This window comes from Macaca thibetana, chromosome 19 (genome assembly GCF_024542745.1).
Source record: "Macaca thibetana thibetana isolate TM-01 chromosome 19, ASM2454274v1, whole genome shotgun sequence".
NCBI lineage: Eukaryota > Metazoa > Chordata > Mammalia > Primates > Cercopithecidae > Macaca > Macaca thibetana.
The window spans coordinates 17,939,048-17,960,531 of record NC_065596.1 but is presented as its reverse complement, the minus strand read 5'-3'; the positions used below and the strand labels follow the sequence as shown (position 1 = coordinate 17,960,531).

At 46.0% G+C, this 21,484-nt stretch overlaps 1 protein-coding gene across 4 annotated transcripts in view; it reads left to right on the top strand.

Annotated features, from left to right (window-relative positions):
- The first annotated feature begins 504 nt into the window (after nt 1-504).
- ACSBG2 (acyl-CoA synthetase bubblegum family member 2) overlaps nt 505-21,484 on the top strand; it is a 46,743-nt gene continuing 25,763 nt past the window's right edge. The window contains exons 1-6 of one of the 4 annotated variants that reach the window (XM_050770263.1): nt 505-768; nt 3,702-3,799; nt 6,866-7,095; nt 10,834-10,922; nt 15,237-15,357; nt 19,392-19,472. In XM_050770263.1, coding sequence (XP_050626220.1) covers nt 3,733-3,799; nt 6,866-7,095; nt 10,834-10,922; nt 15,237-15,357; nt 19,392-19,472 — 588 coding nt within the window. In that variant the 5' untranslated portion in view covers nt 505-768; nt 3,702-3,732. Of the gene's footprint in view, nt 778-3,701; nt 3,800-6,865; nt 7,096-10,833; nt 10,923-15,236; nt 15,358-19,391; nt 19,473-21,484 lie in introns of those variants that run through there. The other 3 variants (XM_050770266.1, XM_050770264.1, XM_050770265.1) reach the window with 3 other exon arrangements.

Below are 21,484 nucleotides of genomic sequence, written 5' to 3'. Positions count from 1 at the left end.
TTTGAGATGGAGTCTTGCTCTGTCGCCCAGGCTGGAGTGCAGTGGCATGATCTGGGCTCACTGCAAGCTCCGCCTCCCGGGTTCACGCCATTCTCCTGCCTCAGCCTCCCGAGTAGCTGGGGCAACAGGCGCCTGCCACCACACCCGGCTAATTTTTTGTATTTTTAGTAGAGACGGGGTTTCACTGTGTTAGCCAGGATGGTCTCGATCTCCTGACCTCGTGATCCGCCCGTGTCGGCCTCCCAAAGTGCTGGGATTACAGGCGTGAGCCACCGCGCCTGGCCTGGGTTTGTTCATCTTTATGTCTCCAGCATCCAGCACAATCCCTGGCATTACGGTCATGGCTCCATAAAAATGTCATGAACACACACAGAAGTGCGTGCGTGCACGAATCAATTAACAATGCATGAAAAAGCAATCTCCCCATCCTGGAAGCAGCTTCCCCTAGGGTGGGGGTGGTGTGCGGAGGCAGGGACAGCCAGTGATGTCACAAGAGGTGGCTGGGATGGAAGGTTCTGGAAGGTTGAACGGGGTAGAAGGCCTGTTGTGGAGGGAAACCACCCAACCTCCTGCCTGCCACCACCACCATCATCCTGGCTGGACGGAGAGGGTGACGGGGGCTGGGAAGGGGCAGCTCATGTTCAGGTTTCCAGGAGGGGCTACCTGTTTACTGTCTTTGCAGGAAGAAGAAAACACCTGAGTGACCAGATGTCCCAGCTCCAGGTGCCTTGCCAGATGGCCAGAACCACACCTCTTGAAGAGTGACAGGTGCCAGTGGTATGGGAGAAGGGCACGTGTTTTCTTTTTTTTTTTTTTGAGACAGGGTCTCACTCTTTCTCCCAGGCTATAGTGCAGTGGCATGATCTCAGCTCACTGCAACCTCTGCCTCCCAGGCTCCAGCGATCCTCCCACCTCAACCTCCCAAGTAGCTGGGATTACAGGCGCCCGCCACCACGTCCAGCTAATTTTTTTTTTTTTTTTTTAGACTGAGTCTCACTCTGGCGTGATCTCGGCTCACTGCAAGCTCCACCTCCTGGGTTCACGCCAGTCTCCTGTCTCAGCCTCCCGAGTAGCTGGGACTACAGTCACCCACCACCACGCCCAGCTAATTTTTTGTATTTTTTTTAGTAGAGACGGGCTTTCACCGTGTTAGCCAGGATGGTCTCGACCTCCGATCTCGTGATCCGCCCACCTCAGCCTCCCAAAGCGCTGGGATTACGGCGTGAGCCACCGCACCCAAACCCTACATGGCCTTTTAAAATTGCAAAACATATAATGCGCGTAAAACAACACAAAACATACCTGCACGATTTAATGAATAACAATAAATATCTGTGTGCCCTTTTCACTTTGTGAAATCGAATATTACTAGTAACTTACAAGTCCTCTGTGGAGAACTCCTGAGCTCAAGTGCTCCACCTGCCTCGGCCTCCCAAAATGATGGGCTCAGAGGCATGAGCCACCGCGCCCAGGCTGCATGCATTTTTGCATATCTGCTGGGGGTGAAATGATTGTGTGATTTTTTAACGTGCAGTTCCCTGATGACCAAAGCTCCTGAGCATCTTGTCCAGGATTTATAGCCCATCCAGGCTCCTCTTTTGTGACCTGCCTGCTTACATTTTTCGTCACAAAACACTGGGTTGTTTACTTTTGTCTTTTAAATCCAGAGTTCTTGTCATACTCTGGATACTAATTTTATTTGCCCGTTTTGCATTACTATAAAGTAATACCTGAAGATGGGTAATTTATAAAGAAAAGAGGGGCCTGGTGCGGTGGTTCACGCCTGCAAATCCCAGCACTTTGGGAGGCCGATGTGGGGGGATTGCTGGAGGTCAGGAGTTCAAGACCAGCCTGGGTAATATGGCGAGGCCCCCAGTTCTACAAAAATAAAAATAAAAATAAATTAGCCAGGCATGGTGGCATGCACCTGTAGTCCCAGCTATCTGAGGGGAAGAGAGTTCCAGGCAGAGGGCTGGTGTAAGAACCACGTGCATGTTAGAGGGCTTCATTCACCAAAGCGTTTACTCAAGTTGTTGCCTGCTGGGTTCCTGCGCTCACTGATAGAAACATTTACAGTCCATAAAACATTACTGCAAATCTAGAATTCAGAACAACTGCTTGATTCTTGTATCGAGTCCACTCTTTATCATGAACAAAATCGCACAATTTTCCTCCCTGAAAGCCACTGGAAAAATCAGTTTCAATAAATATCGACCCATAATTTGGCCTCCACTTCCCCCAGGGGACAAAGTTGACCATATCTGGGGACATTTTTGATTGAAATAAATTGATATTTAGAATTTGTGATTTTAGGCCAGGCACAGTGGCTGACACCTGTAACCCCAGCACTTTGGGAGGCTGAAGCCGGTGGATCACCTGAGGTTGGGAGTTTGAGACAAGCCTGACCAACACAGAGAAACTCTGTCTCTACTAAAAATACAAAATTAGCCAGGCATAGGCCAAGCGCGGTGGCTCACGCCTGTAATCCCAGCACTTTGGGAGGCCGAGGTGGGCGGATCACGAGGTCAGGAGATGGAGACCATCCTGGCTAACACGGTGAAACCCCGTCTCTACGAAAAATACAAAAAAATTAGCCGGGCGTGGTGGCGGGTGCCTGTAGTCCCAGCTACTCAGGAGGCTGAGGCAGGAGAATGGTGTGAACCCGGGAGGCGGAGCTTGCAGTGAGCGGAGATCACACCACTGTACACCAGCCTGGGCGACAGAGCGAGACTCCATCTCAAAAAAAAAAAAAAAAAAAATCAGCTGGGTATAGTGGCCTGTAATCCCTGCTACTCGGGAGGCTGAGACACAAGAATTGCTTGAATCCAGGAGGTGGAGGCTGCAGTGAGCCAAGATTGCGCCACTGCACTCTAGCCTAGGCAACAAAACAAAACCCCATGTGATCTTAAGTCTGATTACTGATAAACGTTTTCTAAAGAGATGGCATTGATTTTATCACAATGAATGAGAGCACCTGTTTTCCCACATTTTCATAATAGGAAATATTGTCACCTTTTTTGATCTTACTTAACCTGAGAGGTGAAAACTGCATGATATTTTCTATTGTATTTCTCATAGGACTGAGTTTGAGCATGTTTTCTTCTTTTTAAAAGTCATTTTTTAGTTTCAGATAATTATCTGTTCATGTCCTTTGCCCACTTTCCCTTTGGGTTTTGGTCTTTTTCTGACTAACTCCTCAGGGTTCTTTACATATGAAGGAAATCAAGCTTTTATACTTTGGATGTATTGTCCATATCTTTCCCTAATTTGTAGATCTCTTGATTTTTGTTTATGGTATTCTTTGCTATGTGGAAAATTTAAAAATTTTATGTAGCAAGATTTATTCTGTTTCTCCTTTAGGCCCTTTGAGTTTTCATATTAATACTACCTTTAAGAGAAGGTAAATGTGTGGTCCCATAAGAGTTTCTTTCCCTTGGGAGGCTTGAAAATGTTTTCTCACCCACAGAGTTGTGTATAGGCCCACACTTTTTCTATAAACTCACAGATTGAATACCCTCTGGGTTTTACAAATGCTGTAGTATCTGGCATGCCCGCCACTCTCCTCTCCTCCCAGGCCCAGGACAGGCATGACCAATGGATCCCAGGATGCTAGGCAGACATGACTAGTGGATGGAGGAGTTGGCCTCATACCTACAGCCCCTTTACCAATCCTGTTCAACTCCTGCTTTTTTGCCTTGCAGTACTGTGAAGCATGGTTTCTGCACACCTTGAATGATTGGAACCCCAAAGACTCAAGAAGGAGCTAAAGATCTTGAAGTAGACATGAATAAAACACAAGGTATATTGCACTAAAGAGTGCATGGGAGAGAGACAGGCACGTTGATTCCACAAAGGCTCTTGGCAGAGGAGTCTGGATCTAGAAAGATGTAGCCGTTCCTTGACTGACCCTGCTGACCCCCACCCTCCACCCGTTTTTTTGAGACAGTGTCTTGCTCTGTCATGCAGGCCGGAGTGCAGTGGTGCCATCATAGCTCACTGCAGCCTTGACCTCACAGGCTCAAGTGATCCTCCTGCCTCAGCCCTCCAAGTAGCTGGGACTACAGGTGCACACCACCATGCCCAGCTCTGTATTTTTTTGAAGAGACAGGGTTTTGCTTTGCTCCCCAGGCTGGTCTTGAACTCCTGGGCTCTAGCAATCCTCCCACCTTGGCCTCCCAAAGTGCTGGAATTACAGGTGTGGGCCACTATGCCCAGCCTGGGGCCTATTTTCTACTCTTGATAAGGTGTTGAGGTAGCAGGGCAAGTGGTTCACTTAATTCAGAGCTCTGCTCTACTGGTCATGTGACACTGGGCAAGTCACTTGCTCTTTGGAGGCCTCATTTGCATATCTGAATGATGGGGGCATTGATAACAGCACCTGCTTGTCAGGATGGTGAGCCCAAGTGGATAAAGTACCCAGGAACCATCCATGTGGATATGGCACAGATATGATCATAGTGACTTATTAACATTAGGCTATAGGCCAGGCGCGGTGGCTCACGCCTGTAATCCCAGCACTTTGGGAGGCTGAGGCAGGCGGATCACGAGGTCAGGAGATCGAGACCATCCTGGCTAACACGGTGAAACCCTGTCTCTACTAAAAATACAAGAAGATTAGCCAGGTGTGGTGGCGGGCGCCTGTAGTCCCAGCTACTCGGGAGGCTGAGGCAGGAGAATGGTGTGAACCCGGGAGGCGGAGCTTGCAGTGAGCCAAGATCGCGCCACTGCACGCCAGCCTGGGTGACAGAGCGAGACTCGGTCTCAAAAAAAAAAAAAACAAACATTAGGCTGTAATCATTTTACTGCCAGAGCTAAAGTCAAGGGACATGGTGACATCATAGACAGCTTTGATACCAGTGGGCTAGGGGAGGTCCTCAAATGCCAGTGGGACCTCGAACCCAGCCATTGTCCAAGCTCTTGACACCATCGAGAGTGAATTCAAGAAACAAGTCAGAAAATAGTGAAAGTGGGCCAGGCATGGTGGCTCACACCTATAATCCCAGCACTTTGGGAGGCCGAGGTGAGCGGATCACGAGGTCAGGAGTTCGAGGCCATCCTGGGTAACACGGTGAAACCCCGTCTTTACTAAAAAATACAAAAAATTAGCAGAGTATGGTGGTGGGTGCCTGTAGTCCCAGCTACTTGGGAGGCTGAGACAGGAGAATGGCGTGAACCCAGGAGGCGGAGCTTGCAGTGAGCCAAGATCACATCACTGCACTCCAGCCTGGGCCACAGAGTGAGACTATGTTTAAAAAAAAAAAAAAAAAAAAAAAAAAAAAAACTGAAAGTACTGAGGTTTATGGCAAACAAAAGTACTTGCATTGCAAAATGCACATTCAAGGAGAGGGAGTGCGGGAGTACTCGAAAGATAGCGTCATGCACAAAAGGAGTTTGGGGACCTTTATGGGTCCAAGGGGTGGAATATTCATCTAAATCCCTAGAAAATTGGCTGAGCACAGTGGTTCACAACTGTAATCTCAGCACTTTGGGAAGCTGAGGTGGGCAGATTGCTTGAGGCCAGAAATTCGAGACCAGCCTGGACAACATGACAAAACCCTGCCTCTTAAAACTACAAAAATTAGCCAGGTGTGGTGGCACATGCCTGGAATGTAGTGAGTCTCAACTCACTGCAACCTCTGCCTCCCAAGCTCAAGTGATTCTCGTGCCTTGGCCACCCAAGTAGCTGGCATTACAGGCATGCACCACCATGCCTGGCTAATTTTTTTTAACAAAGTGCCCCAAAATGAGTGTCTGAAACAACAGAAACGTATTGTCTCACAATTCTAGAGGCCAGATTTCTGAGATGAAGGTGTGGGTAGTGAGGTTGCAGTGAGCCAAGATCGCACTACTGCATTCCAGCCTGGGCAACAGAGTGAGACTCCGTCTCAAAAAATAATAATAATAGGCCAGGCATGGTGGTTTACGCTTGTAATCCCAGCACTTCGGGAGGCCAAGGCGGGTGGATTGCCTGAAGTCGGGAGTTCGGGACCAGCCTGACCAACATGAAGAAACTCTGTCTCTACTAAAAATACAAAAGTAGCTAGGCGTGGTGGTGCATGCCTCTAATCCCAGCTACTTGGGAGGCTGAAGCAGAATTGTTTGAACCCAGGAGGCGGAGGTTGCAGTGAGCCGAGCCTGGCCAAGAACAGCAAAACTTCATCTCAAAAACAAAAACAAAACAAAATAATAATAAAAAAAAATAAGATGGGGCCAGGTGCGGTGGCTCATGACTGTAATCCCAGCACTTTGAGAAACTGAGAGAGGATTGTTTGAGCCCAGGAGTTTGAGATCAGCCTCAGAAACACAGTAGAACCCCATCTCTACAAAACATTAAAAAATAAAATTAGCTAGGCATGGTGGTGTTCACCTGTAGTCCCAGTTATTTGGAAGGCTGACGTGGGAGGATGGTTTGAGCCTAGGAGGTCGAGGTTGCAGTGAGCTGTGATTGTGCCAGTGCACTCCAGCCTGCTGACAGAGTAAGACTGTGTCTCCAGAAAAAAAAAGAAAAGAAAAGAAAAGAAAAAACAAACAAAAAAACAAAAAACAATGGACAGAACAAAAATAGCAGGACAGATGTGTGATAATATATACTAAAATGCTAGCAGTTGTAGAATCTAGGTGTTGGGTAAGAAAGTGCTTGGTATACAATCCTTTCGACTTATTAAAATTTTTTTGGGGGGGGAATGAAAAAATAAATAAAGAGAAAGGAAGCTTGTCTTGCCAGTGTTGACCACATAACTTCACCCTAAAAGGGGATTAATTCAACTCTCAGCACCTTAGGTCCAAAAAGACACCAACCGCCCCCTATCCAAAGTTGTTAAATAAATTAAAACATTTGCCACCCAACTCTGGTAACTATTTGCAGTTACTCCCAGGCTGTGGACCACCTGTCGAGATGGAGAAGTCCTTCTGAGGCTATCCAAACATGGACCGGGCCATGAGACCCCGATGACCATCCCTGAATTTTTTCGAGAGTCAGTCAACCGATTTGGAATTTATCCAGCCCTTGCATCCCTGAATGGCAAAAAATGGGAAGTTCTGAATTTCAACCAGTACTACGAGGCTTGTCGGAAGGCTGCAAAATCCTTGATCAAGGTAAGATCCATTCATTCATTCTCCTTTGTTCAACCATTCATTCTGAATAGGTAATACACGTACATATATGTGGTACAAAATTCACAGGGCACCAAAAGATACAAAGGTTAATTGGTGAAAAATTTCCCTCTGATTCATGAGCCTCAGACATCTAGCTCCTCTCCAAGGAAGCAGCCACCATTGTCAGTTTTTTGTGTGTCCTTTTGAGAACTAGATTATGTATATATACATAAAATACAATTTTTATATATGCAAAATTTTACACACATAATAGCCTACTACACCCATGGTTCTGTATCTTGCATTTGTCCCTAACATACTATATCTATGTATTAGTTAGTTGCTGCTGCATAACAAATTATCCCAAAACATACTGACTTGAAATGACAAACATTTATCATCTCACAATTTCTGTGGATTGAGAATTTAGGAGCTACTTTGAAATTGGGTGGTTCTGGCTCCAGGTCTCTCATGAGGTTGCAGCCAAGTTATCAGCTGGGGCTGTCTCATCTGAAGGCTCAATCAGGGCTGGAGGCTTTACTTCCAAACTTACTTACCTAGATGGCTGGTTGTTGGCAGGAAGTCTCAGCACCTCATTCCATGGCCTTCTCCACAAAATTGCTTGAGTGTCTTCACAGCATGCTTGCCAGTCCCCCCTAGAATGAATGAAGCAAAAGAAAGAGGGAAAAAGGCTGGGGTCAGTGGCTCATGTCTGTAATCCTAGGGCTTTGGGACATTGAGGCAGGTGGATCACTAAGCCCAGGAGTTCAAGACCAGCCTGGGCAACACAGACCCCAGTCTCAACAAAAAATTTTAAAATTAGCCAGGTGCAGCGGCACATGCCTGTAGATCCAACTATCAGGAGGCTGAGGTGGGAGGATCACTTGAGCCTGGGAGGTTGAGGCTGCAGTGACCTGTGATTGCACCATTGCACTCCAGCCTGGGCAACAGAGTGAGATCGTGTCTTAAAGAAAAAAAAGAGAGAGAACCATGTGTTTGGGCTGGGTTTCTTCTTGGTGGCCCCACCCTCATACTATGTCGCTGTGGCTAGTTCATCTCTCCTGAAAGATGGTCTCCTTTAGGCATATTCTTTTTTTTTTTTTTTTTTTTTTTGAGACAGAGTCTCGCTTAGTCGCCCAGGCTGGAGTGCAGTGGCGCGATCTCGGCTCACTGCAAGCTCCGCCTCCCGGGTTCACGCCATTCTCCTGCCTCAGCCTCCCGAGTAGCTGGGACTACAGGCACCCGCCGCCTCGCCCGGCTAATTTTTTGCATTTTTAGTAGAGACGGGGTTTCACAGTGTTAGCCAGGATGGTCTCGATCTTCTGACCTTGTGATCCGCCCGCCTCGGCCTCCCAAAGTGCTGGGATTACAGGCGTGAGCCACCGCGCCCGGCCTCCTTTAGGCATATTCTTAGTTCCGTGGAGTTGAAGGTCCCTCTCCTCCTCTAAATCTTGGAGACCTGACCAAGCATGGTGGCTCATGCCTGTAATCCCAGCACTTTGGGAAGCCAAGTTCGGCCAATCAAGGTCAAGAGGTTAAGAGTTTGAGACCAGCCTGGCCCACATGGTGAAACTCCATCTATACTAAAAATACAAAAGTTAGCCAGGTGTGGTGGTGCACGCCTGTAATCCCAGCTACTCAGGAGGCTGAGGCAGGAGGATTGCTTGAACCCAGGAGGCAGAGGTTGCAGTGAGCCGAGATCGTGTCATTGCACTCCAGCCTGGGTGAAACTCTGTCTCAGAAAACAAACAAACAAAAACAAAACTTGGAGACCAAAGTAAAAACAAAACCAAAAAGAAAAACAAACAAAACTACCTGCAGCCCCAAGTAGAAATTAATCAGTGTAATTATTATTAATAGGCATTAATAAAAACACACTCTGTCCATAATAAAGCCAGCCTTTTGGTCACTGAAACACTTGGCATCTCATCCTGAGGCACCAGCAGGCAAATGGTTCCTTTTCCCCCAAGAACAGCAGATCATTGCCAGCCGTGATCCCGTATGACTAAAAGAGCCGACAATGTTGGTTGGCAGTACCCAGAACAAAGAGGGAGATTTCCCCTAAGGATGCTTACTTTTGTTTCTGAGTTTCCTGGTTTATTCTCAGCCACACTCAGGGCAAGTCTGTACCTTTACATGTGCAACTTTTTTTTTTTTTTTTTTTTTTTTGAGATAGAGTCTCACTCTGTTGCCCAGGCTGGAGTGCAGTGGTGTGATCTTGGCTCACTGGATCCAAGGCTCACTGGAGCCTCCGCCTCCAGGTTCAAGCAATTCTCCTGCCTCAGCTTCCCAAGTAGTTGGGACTACAGATGCGTACCGCCACACCTGGCTAATTTTTTGTATTTTTAATAGGACGGGGTTTCACCATGTCGGCCAGGCTGGTCTCGAACTCCTGACCTAAGAGATCCACCCGCCTCAGCCTCCCAAAGTGCTGGGATTACAGGTGTGAACCACCACACCCAGCCCTACAAAAATAAATTTTTTTAAAATTAGACTCCGTGGAGCAGGCCCATAGTCCCAGCTACTCAGGAGGCTGAGGTGGGAGGATTGATGGAGCCTAGAAAGTCGAAGCTGCAGTGAGCTACGATCACCCACTGCACTCCAGCCTGGGCAAAAGAGCAAGACCCTGTTTCTTTTTCTTTTTTTTGTCGCCCAGGCTGGAGTGTAATGGCACAATCTGGGTTCACTGCAACCTCTGCCTCCCGGGTTCAAGCAATTCTCCTGCCTCAGCCTCCCAAGTTGCTGGAATTACAGGCATGTGCCACCACGCCCAGCTAATTTTCTGTATTTTTAGTAGAGATGGGGTTTCACCATGTTGGCCAGGCTGGTCTCGAACTCCTGACCTCAGGTGATCCACCCGCCTCGGCTTCCCAAAGGGCTGGGATTACAGGCGTGAGCTACCATGCCCGACCTACATATGCAACTTACAACCACTATCTGATATCATTCCTTGAATACTTTCATTAAAAATAAAAATACGGCCAGGCACAGTGGCTCATGCCTGGAATCCCAGCACTTTGGGAGGCTGAGGTGGGCGGATCACGAGTTCAGGAGATAGAGACCATCGTGGCTAACACGGTGAAACCCCGTCTCTACTAAAAATACAAAAAATTACCCGGGCGTGGTGGCGGGCGCCTGTAGTTCCAGCTACTCAGGAGGCTGAGGCAGGAGGATGGCGTGAACCCGGGAGGCAGAGCTTGCAGTGAGTCGAGATTGCGCCACTGCACTCCAGCCTGGGCGACAGAGCAAGACTCCGTCTCAAAAAAAACCAAAAAAACAAACAAACAAAAAACAATATTACACCTCAGATTTTAGGCTCAACGCTGTCTCCCACTCCGTGTGGCTACTTTTGCTTTGTTTTGAAACAGGGTCTCACTCTGTTGCCCAGGATGGAGTGCAGTGGTACAGTCATAGCTCACTGCAGCCTCGAACTCTAGGGCTCAAGTGATCCTCCTGCCTCAGTTACCCAAGTCGCTGGGACGACAAGGGTGAACCACCATGCCTGGCGAACTTTTCTACTCTTTTGTAAAGACAGGGGTCTCACTGTGTTGCCCAGGCTGGTCTTGAACTTCCGACCTCAAGCAGTTCTCTCACCTCAGCCTCCCAAAGTGCTGGGATTACAGGTGTGAGCCACCGCGCCCAGCCTCCGTGTGACTACATTTGACTCTAACGTCACATATCCTAATGATGTAACATCTCTGTGTTCACGCTTTGTTTTTCTGGTTTTTTCCTTCCCAGCTGGGCTTGGAGCGTTTCCACGGAGTTGGCATCCTGGGGTTTAACTCTGCGGAGTGGTTTATCACTGCTGTTGGCGCCATCCTAGCTGGGTAAGGTCCTTGGCTTGGTTCACGGTGAGGATTAAGGAGCCGCTACCCTGGGCCTGGGACCCCTGGGCTTGTTCGGTGTGAGATGCAAACAGGAATTTTGGATGAACGCCCTGGTTAGCAGGCAGGATAGATACACGAACACATTATTCTGATCACAGGACATACGCAATAACACCCATTAGACCAGCGGTGTCAGACCTCTTGGTTTTCTTCAGCTGCAGAACTTTTTGCAGACAAAATAATAATCACAGCATTTAGAGGCTTCTGATTATGTGCAGAAGCATTGTGCTCCGTGTGTATGATCCTGGAAGACCTCACGACAGCAATGTGAAGTGGGTCCTATCATCTCCTATCTACAGATGAGGGAACTGAGGCTCATGCGGCCAGTGAGCAGTAGAGTCAGCACTCTGCTCTAAAAATAAAAATTAAAAAAAAAATTTAAAAATCCACAAAATGGCCAGGCACGGTGGCTCATGCCTGTAATCCCAGCACTTTGGGAAGCCAAGGTGGGCAGATCACCTGAGGTCAGGAGTTAGAGACCAGCCTGGCCAACATGGCGAAATCCCATCTCTACTAAAAACAATACAAAAATTAGCTGGGTGTGGTGGTGGGTGCCTGCAATCCTTGCTACTTGGGAGGCTGAGGCAGGAGAATTGCTTTAACCCGGGAGGTGGAGGTTGCAGTGAGCCAAGATCATGCCACTTCACTCCAGCCTGGGTGACAGAGCAAGACTCTGTCTCAAACAAACAAACAAACAAACAAACAAAAAATAGCTCCTAAACACACATGCACACACACAAATAAAAGAGGGAGTTCCTCTAGTTATATTACCTGGGAGTTAGGGAGGGGCTGGGATATCCCGACATTAATCTCCCATGACACTGACTGTGTTTTGTTCATCTCTGGGGTCTGGTTTACCAGGTTACTCAGTATTTAAATAAAAGATGATAATCCAGTCCAGATGCCACCATACCACTGGGGTTTTTCTGTTTGTCTGCTTTGGGGTTTTTGTGAGACAGAGTCTCGCTCTGTCACCCAGGCTGGAATGCAGTGGTACAATCACAGCTCACTGCAGCCTTGAAGTCCTAGGCTCATGCGATCCTCCCGCCTCAGCCTCCAGAGTAACTGGGACTATGAGCACACACCACCACACTTGGCTAATTTCCTTTTTTTTTTTTTTTTTTTTTTTTTGTAGAGATGGTTTCTTGCTATGTTGCCCAGGCTCTAATCATGAAAAAAAAAAAAGTAAAAATAAAATATTGATTTCTTTTTGAGCTGGTAATTCTACCTTTGGGAGTGTTACTTAAAGAAGCAAAACCAAAACATGAGAATATATTTTGGCTTATGCACGAAGATGCTTCTTGGAAGTGTTATTAGTGATGGCAAAAAGTCAGGGACAACCTAAGTAAAAGTCAGGGACAACCTAAGTGTCCCACAGCTGGGGATTAAACCATGAGACGCCTTCTGGATGGGATTCTGGGTAATATTTTGAAATGATGGCTCTGAAGAGCACATTTTAAACATTTTTTATGTCAGAGGTGACAAAGCAGGTATCAAAATATTTATACACTGTATGGTTACAACTACGCTTAACATTTAAAATACCAGGCCAGGCGCGGTGGCTCACACCTGTAACCCCAGCACTGTGGGAGACGGAGGTGGGCGGATCACGAGGTCAGGAGATGGAGACCATCCTGGCTAACACGGTGAAACCCCATCTCTACTAGAAATACCAAAAAATTAGCCAGGCGTGGTGGCGGACACCTGTAGTCCCAGCTACTCAGGAGGCCAAGGCAGGAGAAAGGCGTGAACTCAGGAGGCAGAGCTTGCAGTGAGCCGAGATCGCACCACTGCACTCCAGCCTGGCCGACAGAGCGAGACTCCGTCTCAAAAAAAAAAAAAAAAAAAAAAATTAAAATACTAATTATTAATATAGCAATTATTGCTGGTCACTCTTACCCATATGATATCATTGACTGTTCATGGTAGCCCTTTGAGGTAGGTGCCAACATGATCCCGAGTAATAATGATGGTGACGATAATCTGGGACCCATCGAGGTTAAGTGGCTTCCCCAGAATCACGCTGTGGTTGGATAAAGACCCTGAGACCTGAACTCATTTGTTCGAGTCAAGATTAATAATAACAACAGCAATGACAACAGTAGCAGCAGCCACAGCTATGAAAAAATTGAGAGGCTGGGCACAGTGACTCATGCCTGTAATACCAGCACTTTGGGAGGCTGAGGTGGGAGGATTGCCTTAGCCCAAGAGCTCAAGACCAGCCTAGGCAACATAGCAAGATTCTGTCTCTAAAAAAAAAAAAAAGAAAGAAAAAGGTGCTTTTAAAATTAGCCAGGCATGGTGGTGTGTGCCTGTAGTCCCAACTACTTGGGAGGCAGAGGTGGGAGGATGGCTTGAGCCCAGGAAGTTGAGACTGCAGTGAATTATGATCACACCACTGCACTCCAGCCTGGGCAACAGAGTGAGACCCTGTCTGTAAAAAAAAAAAAAAAATAGAAAGAAAAGAAAAAGAGAGAGAGAAGGAAGGAAGGAAAGAAGGAAGGAAGGAAGGAAGGAAGGAAGGAAAAGAAATTGAGGGTAGTGACTAGAAATAAATATTAACATTAGTTATATCTCATCATCGAGACTAAGAACACCCTAATATGTTATATTCTATTTTCCAAATTTTTATGAGCATATACTACCCCATCTTACAGGGAGTTGAAATATATATATAATATATATAATATATATTCTTTCTTTCTTCCTTCCTTCCTAATAGTAATATTATATATAGTATAGATAATATTATATATATATAATATATATATTTTGCCTCACAGGGCTGTTACGAAGATTCAATAAGAGATTCAGTAAGATTCAATAAGAAGATTCAATAACCCTTAGCACAGCGCTTAGCAAATAGTATGTGCTTAAGAACAGTGATGAGAGTAACCATCCCAAATAATTATAACGTGCTTCATTCCCTGACATATTAAAAACAAAACAACTAGATCAACAGAGCAGAGAGCAAGAAATAGCTCCATGCATACATGGTCACTGGTTTCCAACAAAGGCAGCAGAGTAATCCAGTGGTGATGGACCAACTGGATATTTGTATGGAAAAATAAATCAGCCCTGATCCCTACCTCACATCATATGCAAAAATTAAATTGAGATGGATTACAGACCAAATCATGCAAGTCAAATTCTAAAGCTTCTAGAAAAAGGAAAGGATGGAATGGTTTCACAACCTGGGGGTAGCGAAAGATTTCTTAGACAGGACACAGAGAGCAAAAAGCATAAGAGAAAAAGTTGCCAAATAGGACTTTTTATTAGCATTAAAAAGTCTGATTATTAAAAGACACCAATAAGATGAACAGTTGCTGAGCATGGTGGCTCACACCTGGAATCCCAGCGCTTTGGGAGGCAGGGGCGGGTGGATCACTGGAAGCCAGGAGTTTGAGACCAGCCTGGGTAACATGGCGAAACCCCTTCTCTACAAAAAATACAAAAATTAGCCAGGTGTGGTAATGCATGCCTGTAATCCCAGCTACTCAGGAGGCTGAGGCAGGAGAATTGCTTGAATCCAGGAGGTTGAGGTTGCAGTGAACTGAGACTGCACTACTGCATGCCAGCCTGGGTGACAGAACTAGACCCCATCTTAAAAAAAAAAAAAAAAAAAAAAAAAAAAAGAACAGGCAAACTGCATACTTGGGAGAAAATATTCTTAAAACTCAAATTTCTGACAAAAGACTGGTATCTAAGATATATAAAGGAATTCTGTAACTCAGTAATAAAAAGGTAAAAAAAAAAAAAAATTGAAAGGGGCAAAAGATTTTAACAGAAATGCCACAAAGGAAAGTAGCCAAAAGGCACGTGTAAAGATGCTCAATGTCATTATCCATTGGGAAATGCAAATTAAAAGCAAAAGAGGATGCCACCTGCAAGCACAAAAGGCCATGAATGATGGGAACAGGAGCTGAGTGAGGAGTTCAAATCCTAGGTCTAACACCTACTTGCTGTGTAATCTTGAGTAACTTCACTGCCGGATCCTTGTTTTTCTCATCTGTAAAATGGGGTGTTCTAAGTGTTCCACGACCTGTTGTCATAGTGACATCATAGGAGCTGTCACTCTTATCATCATTGTCATTTTTGTTGTCTTCACCGTTAAGTTGGGAAGGGAGGGAAGCTGGTGCTGTGGCTGCAAACTTAAGAACTTGCCTGCAAATCTTTCCTCTCTCTTGACCTTCCAGACCATTCTGCCTTTAAGGTGTGTTTGGATGCACACATGAATGTGTTTTCTTTTCCCAGGGGTCTCTGTGTTGGTATTTATGCCACCAACTCTGCCGAGGCTTGTCAATATGTCATCACTCATGCCAAAGTGAACATCTTGCTGGTTGAGAATGATCAACAGTTACAGAAAATCCTTTCGGTAAACCCCTACCCAGCAAACCCCTACACACTGCCTGCCAAAGTCACCCAGGGAGACCTCAGGGCTCTGGGCAAGTGTTCTTTTTCTCCCAGGTAAATTCTAATGAGGGCCATTAGAATAAGGCCATACATCGGTTCAGCAAGAGTCCTCCGTGACCTCATTAGTATACGTGGTGAAGCTGATGTTTGGAGAAGCAGAGTGAAGTGGAGGAGTTTGATTTCCAATTCATATTAACTTAGTTTAATATTCAGCCTCCATTTCTTTTCTTTTTTTTTTTTTTTTTTTTTTTTTTTTTTTTCCGAGACAGGGTCTCACTCTGTCCCCAGGCTGGAGTGCAATGTCGTGCTTGTAACTCACTGTAGCCTTGAACTCCTGGTCTCAACTGATCCTTCTGCCTCAGTCCTCCAAGTAGCTGGGACTACAAGCATGTACCACCATGTCGGGCTAACTTTTTTTTTTCCGAGACGGAGTCTCGCTCTGTCGCCCAGGCTAGAGTGCAGTGGCGCGATCTCAGCTCACTGCAAGCTCCGCCTCCTGGGTTCACACCATTCTCCTGCCTCAGCCTCCCGAGTAGCTGGGACTACAGGTGCCTGCCATCACGCCCGGCTAATTTTTTTGTGTTTTAGTAGAGATGGGGTTTCACCATGTTAGGCAGGATGGTCTCGATCTTCTGACCTCGTGATCCGCCTGCCTCGGTCTCCAAGTGCTGGGATTATAGGTGTGAGCCACTGCGCCAGGCCTGGGCTAATTTTTAAAACATTTTTTGGGCCAGGTGTGGTGGTTCACACCTGTAATCCAGGCACTTTGGGAGGCCAAGGCAGGCAGATCACCTGAGGTCAGAAGTGTGAGAACAGCATGGCCAACATGGTGAAAATCCATCTCTACCAAAAAATGCAAAAATTAGCTGGGCGTGGTGGCATGCACCTGTAGTCCTAGCTACTGGGGAGGCTGGGGTGGGAGGATCGCTTGAACCTGGAAGGTGGAGATTGCAGTGAGTCAAGATTGATCCACTGCACTCCAGCCTGGGCAACAGAGTGAGATCCTGTCTCGAAACAAACAAACAAACAAAAACCTTTTTTTTTTTTTTTTTTTGTAGAGACAGGGTCTTGCTATATTGCCCAGGCTGCTCTTGAACTTCTGGCCTCAATTGATCCTTCTGCCTCAGCCTCCCAAAGTGCTGGGATTATAGGAATAAGCCCCCATGCCTGGCCTTAAGCCCCCACGTAAAAATATTTATCTATTATTTTATATACATCCCACTGCTAATTATTTTTTCTTTTGGAAGTGTGATGATTTCAAGCCTGTGCTTCTATATAATTTTCTTCATTTCTTGTCATTGTCTTCATTTCTAGATGCTTTTGTTGTTCTCTTCTATTTCTTGCCTAAGTTCTATCCCTTCCTGTTTCACTTTTTTCTAGTGTCCTGCTGTCTCTTCCCTGAGTGCTTGTATGTTTGCTTTGTGTTCTTTCTTTCTAGCTGTGTTTGCTTCATTACATTTTTAGTTTTATGTTGGAATGTTTGGTTACAATTTTCTTTTGCATTGTGTTGAAATTATCCAGTGAGTTTTCTTTGTGTACAGTGAAATTTGGCTCCTGTGTTACTTTTTTTTTTTCATTGTAGTGTCTTTGTATGGCTATTGTGGAAACTTTAAATTTCCTACATGTTTGAATGAGTTGCAGTTTGCTGATTCAGCTTTTGGCAGGAGGGTCCTGGAGAGGAGAGGAGTCCTTGGGAGGGGTGAGCCTAGATGGCTAGGTTCATCATTCAGCTCAAGGACCACTGTGACTGTTTCTTGAATACATGATTTCATGACTCTGAGCCACTCATTTCTTCACTTTTTAACATCTCTGGAATCGAGATGTGTCTTTTCATTGATGGCATTCTCTGATCACTACTGACCATATGTTTTCTCACATTTTACTATCTCCAAAATTTGGGTACAGTTTCCAGATTCAGTGAAATCCTAGCTAGACTCAGCAAAATACAACACTTTCTGCTGCCTGGCTTCCTTTGACTCCTAATTCCTGACTTGGTTCAGTAAGGACAGACCTCTACCTCTGGCCTGGAGCTTTTAAAAATTCTTTTCTTTTTTCTTCTTCTTCTTCTTTTTTTTTTTTTGAGACAGTCTCACTGTGTCATCCAGGCTGGACAGCAGTGGTATCATCTTAGTTTGGCTCACTGCAACCTCTACTTCTCAGGTTGAAGTGACTCTCATGCTTCAGCCTCCCAAGTAGCTGGGACTACAGGTGCACACCACCACACCTGGCTAATTTTTGCATTTTTTTTTTGAGACGGGATTTTGCCATGTTAGCCAGGCTCCTCTTGAACTCCTGGCCTCAAGTGATCCAATGGCCTTGGCCTCCCAAAGTGCTGGGATTACAGGCATGAACCACTGCTCATAAAATTACTTTCTTAAGTGATGCATCTGTGGTTCCCAAAACTCATGTCATACCTGTTTGTCCTCTTCTTAGCAGAACACACTATGGGGTGGGTGCTAGTGGGTGGGTAGGATCCTTCTTCCATCTGGGAATGCTGGCTTAATTTGAGTTTTCCATAACTGGAAAATGCCACATACACAACCTTCCCCTCTACACTCACCTGGCTGCTATGGATTTCTGTCCTGATTCTAGGAGGTCCAGCCTTAAGTGAATAAAGAAATATCTGAATTATTTCTGACTCCTAGTTTCATTGAAGGTGAAGTCTGTGGAGGATTTATTGTTCCAGTTGCTATGTCTAGAAGATTCAAAACCAGGTTCCTGACATGCTCCTTCCAAATTGGATGCCCAGCTCCACTTGGAGATCTTTGATCTGGGGAAGTAATCACAGATCCTCCTCTGCTTAAACCCTCTAATTCTCTTGTGGTTTTCTGTTGGAGTTAAATAAACTCCAAACTCCTCATCTTTGCCTCCAAGGCTCCGCTGATCTGGGCCTCACCATTCTTTCATGCCCCCTCACCTGTCATACTGTCTTGGGTCCCCACTCTGGCCATCCTGGACTTTTTATATCCCTCAGACATCCCAAGCTGTTGCCTGCCCCAGGCTCCTTGAATGTCTGTTTCTTCTTCTCTCTGGAAAACTTGTCCAGCTGCTGTACGGGCTTCTGCTCTCTTCTCTCCAATGCCTGCCACAGGCATGGCTATAATTAGCAAAATGGATGTTGCAAGTAACTTTTTCACTGGATTGGCTAGAAGTGTCATAGAGAGACCCCTCCCCCTTTCTTTGGCATGAACAGAGTACAAGAATCTTGCAGGTTGCCTGATTCTTACCGTGCTAGGTATGGGTAGAGGGCTCTGCACTTGTCCAGGTTCCAGCCAACTTCATGGAGGATTTTTGTTGCCTGATTCCAACTAAAAGGTTAGCTAAATCTGGGCTGCAAGGTGAAAAGTCCTGGAAAACAGAGAGCGGGAGGGACTTCCTTTAGCTCATCAACCAAGATCCACATTTCTGTGTAGCATAATTCGGTCAGAGGTGTGTTGTCTCAGGCAGATTGCTGTCATCCTCTACCTACACTGTTGGAAGCTAGTGATATGGAATACAAAGAATCCAGGAGTCCTGAAACCAGGTCATTTGGGGTCAGTCAAGACCAATAGCAGCGTTTTATAGTGTGGGCAGGGGAAGAAAAGAGGCCGGGCACAGTGGCTTACACCTGCAATCCCAGCACTTTGGGAGGCCGAGGCAGGTGGATCACCTGAGGTCAGGTGTTCGAGACCAGCCTGGCCAAAATGGTGAAACCCCAGCTCTACTAAAAATACAAAAATTAGCTGGGTATGGTGGCGCATGCCTGTAATCCCAGCTACTCGGGATGCTGAGGTGGGAGAATGGCTTGAATCCGGGAGGTGGAGGTTGCAGTAAGCCGCGACTGAGCCAATGCACTCCAGCCTGGGCGACAGAGCAAGACTGTGTCTCAAAAAAAAAAAAAAAAAAAAAAAAAAAAAAATTGGCTGGAGTTGCTGGAGAGAGCTTAGGACATCCAACCCAGCTTTAGTCTTTCCCAGGGCTGGGCTGCCATGAAGCCCACAGAGAACTTTCTTTCAGATTCCACAGAGCAGCCTGGAGCCCCTAAAAGCCATCATCCAGTACAGACTGCCAATGAAGGAGAACAACAACTTGTACTCTGTAAGTGTGGGAGGTGGGCACTGGGGAAAGGGGAGGGCGGGGCCTTGCAAGAAAAGTAGGCGTGGCCTAAGGAAGTAGAACGTGAGCAGAGGGAGGAGGTGGGACCTGGCAAGGGTGGGAACTCTCAAAGGAAGTAGGTGGGGACTCTCAAAGGAAGTGAATGGTGAGAAAAGGTGGGTGGGGCCTTGTGAGGAAAGTGGGTGTGACCTTTCAAAGGACGTGAAAGGTGAGCAGAGGGAGGGGGTGTGACCTTACAAGGGAAGTGGGTGTGGCCTTTCAAAGAAAGTGGGAGGTAAGCAGAGATGCAATGGGGCCTCACAAATGTGGCAGGTGGGACTTTGCAAAGGGCTGTGGGTGGGGCTTCATAAATGTAGTGGGTGGAGCTTTGCAAAGGGAAGTGGGTGGGGCTTCCCAAATGTAGTAAGTGGGGCTTTGCAAAGGGAAGTGGGTGTGCCCTTTGCAAAGGGAAATGGGAGGTGAGCAATGTGTGGGGGCCTCCTAAAAGGAAGTAGGCGTGACCTCTGGGACACATTTTTCCCTTCTGGCATAAAGGGACTGATTAATGAACAGTGTCTGTTCCAACTAATTACTGCTGGACTGAACAAATCACCACCAAAACTGGTGGCTAAAAAAAAAATCAGTTATTTTGTTATTTTTTTCCCAAGAACATTAAGATAATTAAACAATATACTAAAAAGTTGAAAATTATGTGTTAAAACTAACATTAAGTTTAAATATTTTATTTATACCCAAGCCAAAATTTATTATAACTTTATTTTTCTGGCTTTAACAGATGCAAAATCATTGATAATATTTTTACTAAAACCATTGACCATTTAAAAATATGCATAGAGGGATGTAAATTTTTCCTTTTGCCGCAAGCTCCAGTATGGCTAGGACCCAACAGCTGTGTCGCAGCCTGTCTTTATGTAAAATTTTGATATGTATTCATCACGGATGTTTTTTGCTTTAATAGTTACTTTTAAAATACATATTATTTATCTTAAGCTGGGCATGATGGCACATGCCTGTAATCCCAGCTACTCAGGAGGCTGAGGTGGGAGGATCACTTGAGCCCAGGAGTTCGAGATCAGTCTGGGCAACACAGCAAGACCCCATCTCAAAAAAAAATAAACAAATAAGCAAATTTGCTAAACTAAAACATCATTGATCCTGATTACCAAGGGTTTTTTTTGCGGCCCTTTGGGTATTGTGCTGTAAGCAAGGACTCTGGTTTTCATCTTAGTCCCAGCCCTGTAGCTGGGGTGCAGCCAGCATCTTTCTCCATCTCTTTATGGTTTTTCCATATGGCCTCTCTAGTACGGTCACTTCAAGATTGCTGGGGCCGGGCACAGTGGTGGCTCATGCCTGTAATCCCAGCACTTTGGGAGGCCAAGGCCGGTTGATCACGAGGTCAGGAGTTCAAGACCAGCCTGGCCAACATGGTGAAACTCTGACTTGACTAAAACTACAAAAATTGCCAGGTGTGTTGGCGCACACCTGTAATCCCAGCTACTCAGGAGGCCGAGGCAGGAGAATCGCTTGAACCCGGGAGGCAGAGGTTGCAGTGAGCCGAGATCATGCCACTGCACTCCAGCGTGGGCAACAGAACAAGACTCCATCTAAACAACAACAAAAAGATTGCTGGACTTACTTGGTGGCTGAGATCTTTATAGAGAATATCTTGAGAGAGAGCACGTGTGCCAGGTGGAAGCTGTCTCACATTTAATGACTTAGTCTTGGAAGTCACATGACATTGCTCCCGTCATTACTTGCCCATCAAGGCCAAGCCAAAGATCTGTCAGGGATCAAGGGATGGGGACATAGACACCATGGCTTACTAAGGGAGAGGCAAGGTCCCTAAAGAATGTGTGACATTATACATGTTGTCACAATCATTTTTGGAAAATATATTCTGCTGCAGCATCTTTTGCAGCCAGAAAATGTTTGATTGCAAGCAACAGAGATCCACTTAAGCCAAATAATACTTTTATTATTGATTTTAGTTTGCT